General features: G+C 38.9%; 1 protein-coding gene across 1 annotated transcript; it reads right to left on the bottom strand.

Moving 5' to 3' along the window:
* Positions 1–363: 363 nt before the first annotated feature.
* LOC103521624 (V-type proton ATPase subunit E 1-like) lies at positions 364–2289 on the bottom strand. The gene is made up of 2 exons (XM_026832220.1): positions 2102–2289; positions 364–1122 (listed from the first exon to the last, which is right to left on the bottom strand). The coding sequence occupies exons 1-2, from the start codon at positions 2240–2242 to the stop codon at positions 364–366; spliced, it is 900 nt and encodes a 299-aa protein (XP_026688021.1). The 5' UTR covers positions 2243–2289.
* Between the last annotated feature and the right edge of the window lie 348 nt (positions 2290–2637).

Here is a 2637-nt window from a genome sequence, read left to right as displayed (position 1 = left end):
GTTGTGGTAGCGCAGCTTTGAATATGATTAGATGTGTCGTGAACATCTTGGAAATTCATAGCGAATAAATCTTCACACTCAGCTGCACGTATGTGAAAAGCGAAGGGAATGACAGGTAAAGTGGAAGAATGTTTGGATCCACCCGCGTCCTTGATCTCTATAAAAACACTATAAGATTTGGAAGCAAAAAGAAGGGAAAAAACTTGTAGGTAAGACGGGGTTAAAATAAGGTTTGGTAAACAAAGTGTAGGTTGAAATAAATAATTTTTACGAACCCAACCTACTTTTCCCTTAATTGAAAAGCACTGAAACCTCCGCGTGTAAAACATTAGCGAAAATATCTACAGAGACTTCCTACCTGTCCTAAATACCAAAAGCACTGTGAACGGTTTGCGATGGCATTAGTTTCTGTCTCATCCAAGGCTCCATGAGTTGCACACAAGAGTTGATTCTCTCTTCGACAGTATTGTCTATCTGGATACGTTGATCCGCACTGTATATGATGACACCTCCCAGACCTTTTTCATCCAAATAAGACTCGGTCATGATCTCTATGGTGAGTGTAGTAAATGTGGCTTCCTCGTATGCTTCCTGAACTCTTGGCAGAATAGATTCCACAATGGTTTTATCCTGCGGACGAATCTTCAAGAAGATTATAGGTTTTCCAAGCATATAGGCCCCCTCCAAAACAAGAGCTGTGAGGTACTTTTTTAGGAGCTCTTCATTTTCTTTCTGATATAAATGGTTTCCAACTCTGTTGGTCACTATCTCATGTATTTCTTCCAAATGGCTGGAGAGGACATCCTGTTTATCGAAGTAATATCGTCGTTTATCTTTTCCAAGGGTTTCATTTTTCTCCTTCGCCAGTCTATTGTACTTTTTAGTGTATTCCGTTTGGATATTTTTCTTAGCCTCTTTAAACTGTTTGCCCTTGAGCACATGGCATTCAGTTTTTGTATCTTCCTCAATATTCTGGATGGAGAGTTCTACCTCGTGTTCTATAAAGTTAATCATTTTGTTCACTTGTTGCTCACGCTGTTTGTCCCGGATTCTAATTTCCTCTTTAACATCAGCTTTTTTCTTCTTGCGTGGCACTTGTTGCTCACGCTGTTTGTCCCGGGTTTTTGTCAGACAAAATGATTTCAACTTGTCAGTGATGGATTTCGTGTTGTGGTAGCGCAGCTTTGAATATGATTAGATGTGTCGTGAACATCTTGGAAATTCATAGCGAATAAATCTTCACACTCAGCTGCACGTATGTGAAAAGCGAAGGGAATGACAGGTAAAGTGGAAAAATGTTTCGATCCGCCCGCGTCCTTGATCTCTATATTTTTTTGTGCGTCGATATCATTTCATTTGGGTTTCACGGTTTGCGATGGCATTAGTTTCTGTCTCATCCAAGGCTCCATGAGTTGCACACAAGAGTTGATTCTCTCTTCGACAGTATTGTCTACCTGGATACGTTGATCCGCACTGTATATGATGACACCTCCCAGACCTTTTTCATCCAAGTAAGACTCGGTCATGATCTCTATGGTGAGTGTAGTAAATGTGGCTTCCTCGTATGCTTCCTGAACTCTCAGTAAGACTCGGTCATGATCTCTATGGTGAGTGTAGTAAATGTGGCTTCCTCGTATGCTTCCTGAACTCTTGGCAGAATAGATTCCACGATGGTTTTATCCTGCGGACGAATCTTCAAGAAGATTATAGGTTTTCCAAGCATATAGGCCCCCTCCAGAACAAGAGCTGTGAGGTACTTTTTTAGGAGCTCCTCATTTTCTTTCTGATATAAATGGTTTCCAACTCTGTTGGTCACTATCTCATGTATTTCTTCCAAATGGCTGGAGAGGACATCCTGTTTATCGAAGTAATATCGTCGTTTATCTTTTCCAAGGGTTTCATTTTTCTCCTTCGCCAGTCTATTGTACTTTTTAGTGTATTCCGTTTGGATATTTTTCTTAGCCTCTTTAAACTGTTTGCCCTTGAGCACATGGCATTCAGTTTTTGTATCTTCCTCAATATTCTGGATGGAGAGTTCTACCTCGTGTTCTATAAAGTTAATCATTTTGTTCACTTGTTGCTCACGCTGTTTGTCCCGGATTCTAATTTCCTTTTTAACGTCAGCTTTTTTCTTCTTGCGTGGCACTTGTTGCTCACGCTGTTTGTCCCGGTTTCTAATTTCCTCTTTAACGTCATCTTTTTTCTTCTTGCGTGGTTTTAGTTTCTTCATTATGTTTTTCATTCTTTGTGTAGAAGATTTTTAGGTGTGATTATTGTTGTTTAAGTGTGTATTTTTAGACAAAGGGAAAAACAAGCTAACAATAGCACAATAGGAATAACTTCAAATTACAACTTCAAGCCATCTTTTTTTTAGAAATAAGTTTTATAATATTCTACTAGTAAGAACTCTGAAAAGTTTCAAGTTTATAATCTAAATTTAAATAAATAACTACGTAGGCATCTACCTACCTGTTTTTAGTCCGTCCTTCCTTTATTAAATTACAGCAGTAATAATAAAAGGTATAGGGACGGACTATTGTATTCGCTTCGGTGTCTGTATGTCTGTCTGTCCCCATAGAAGGACTTATCCAAACCTGGTCGACCTATATATCAAATTAAAGGTCTTTTTACCAGGAA

This window comes from Diaphorina citri, unplaced genomic scaffold (assembly GCF_000475195.1).
Source record: "Diaphorina citri unplaced genomic scaffold, Diaci psyllid genome assembly version 1.1 scaffold5602, whole genome shotgun sequence".
NCBI lineage: Eukaryota > Metazoa > Arthropoda > Insecta > Hemiptera > Psyllidae > Diaphorina > Diaphorina citri.
Note: the sequence above shows the minus strand (reverse complement) of the source record. Positions and strands in the feature narration are given on the sequence as shown.

Bases quoted from the DNA above. Each gene is read 5' to 3' on its own strand.
- LOC103521624 (XM_026832220.1), bottom strand. From the start codon at position 2,242: ATGAAAAACATAATGAAGAAACTAAAACCACGCAAGAAGAAAAAAGAT. The intron at 1,123-2,101 runs ATCCGGGACAAA...TGTCTGACAAAA, and splicing joins ACGTTAAAAAGGAAATTAGA to ACCCGGGACAAACAGCGTGA.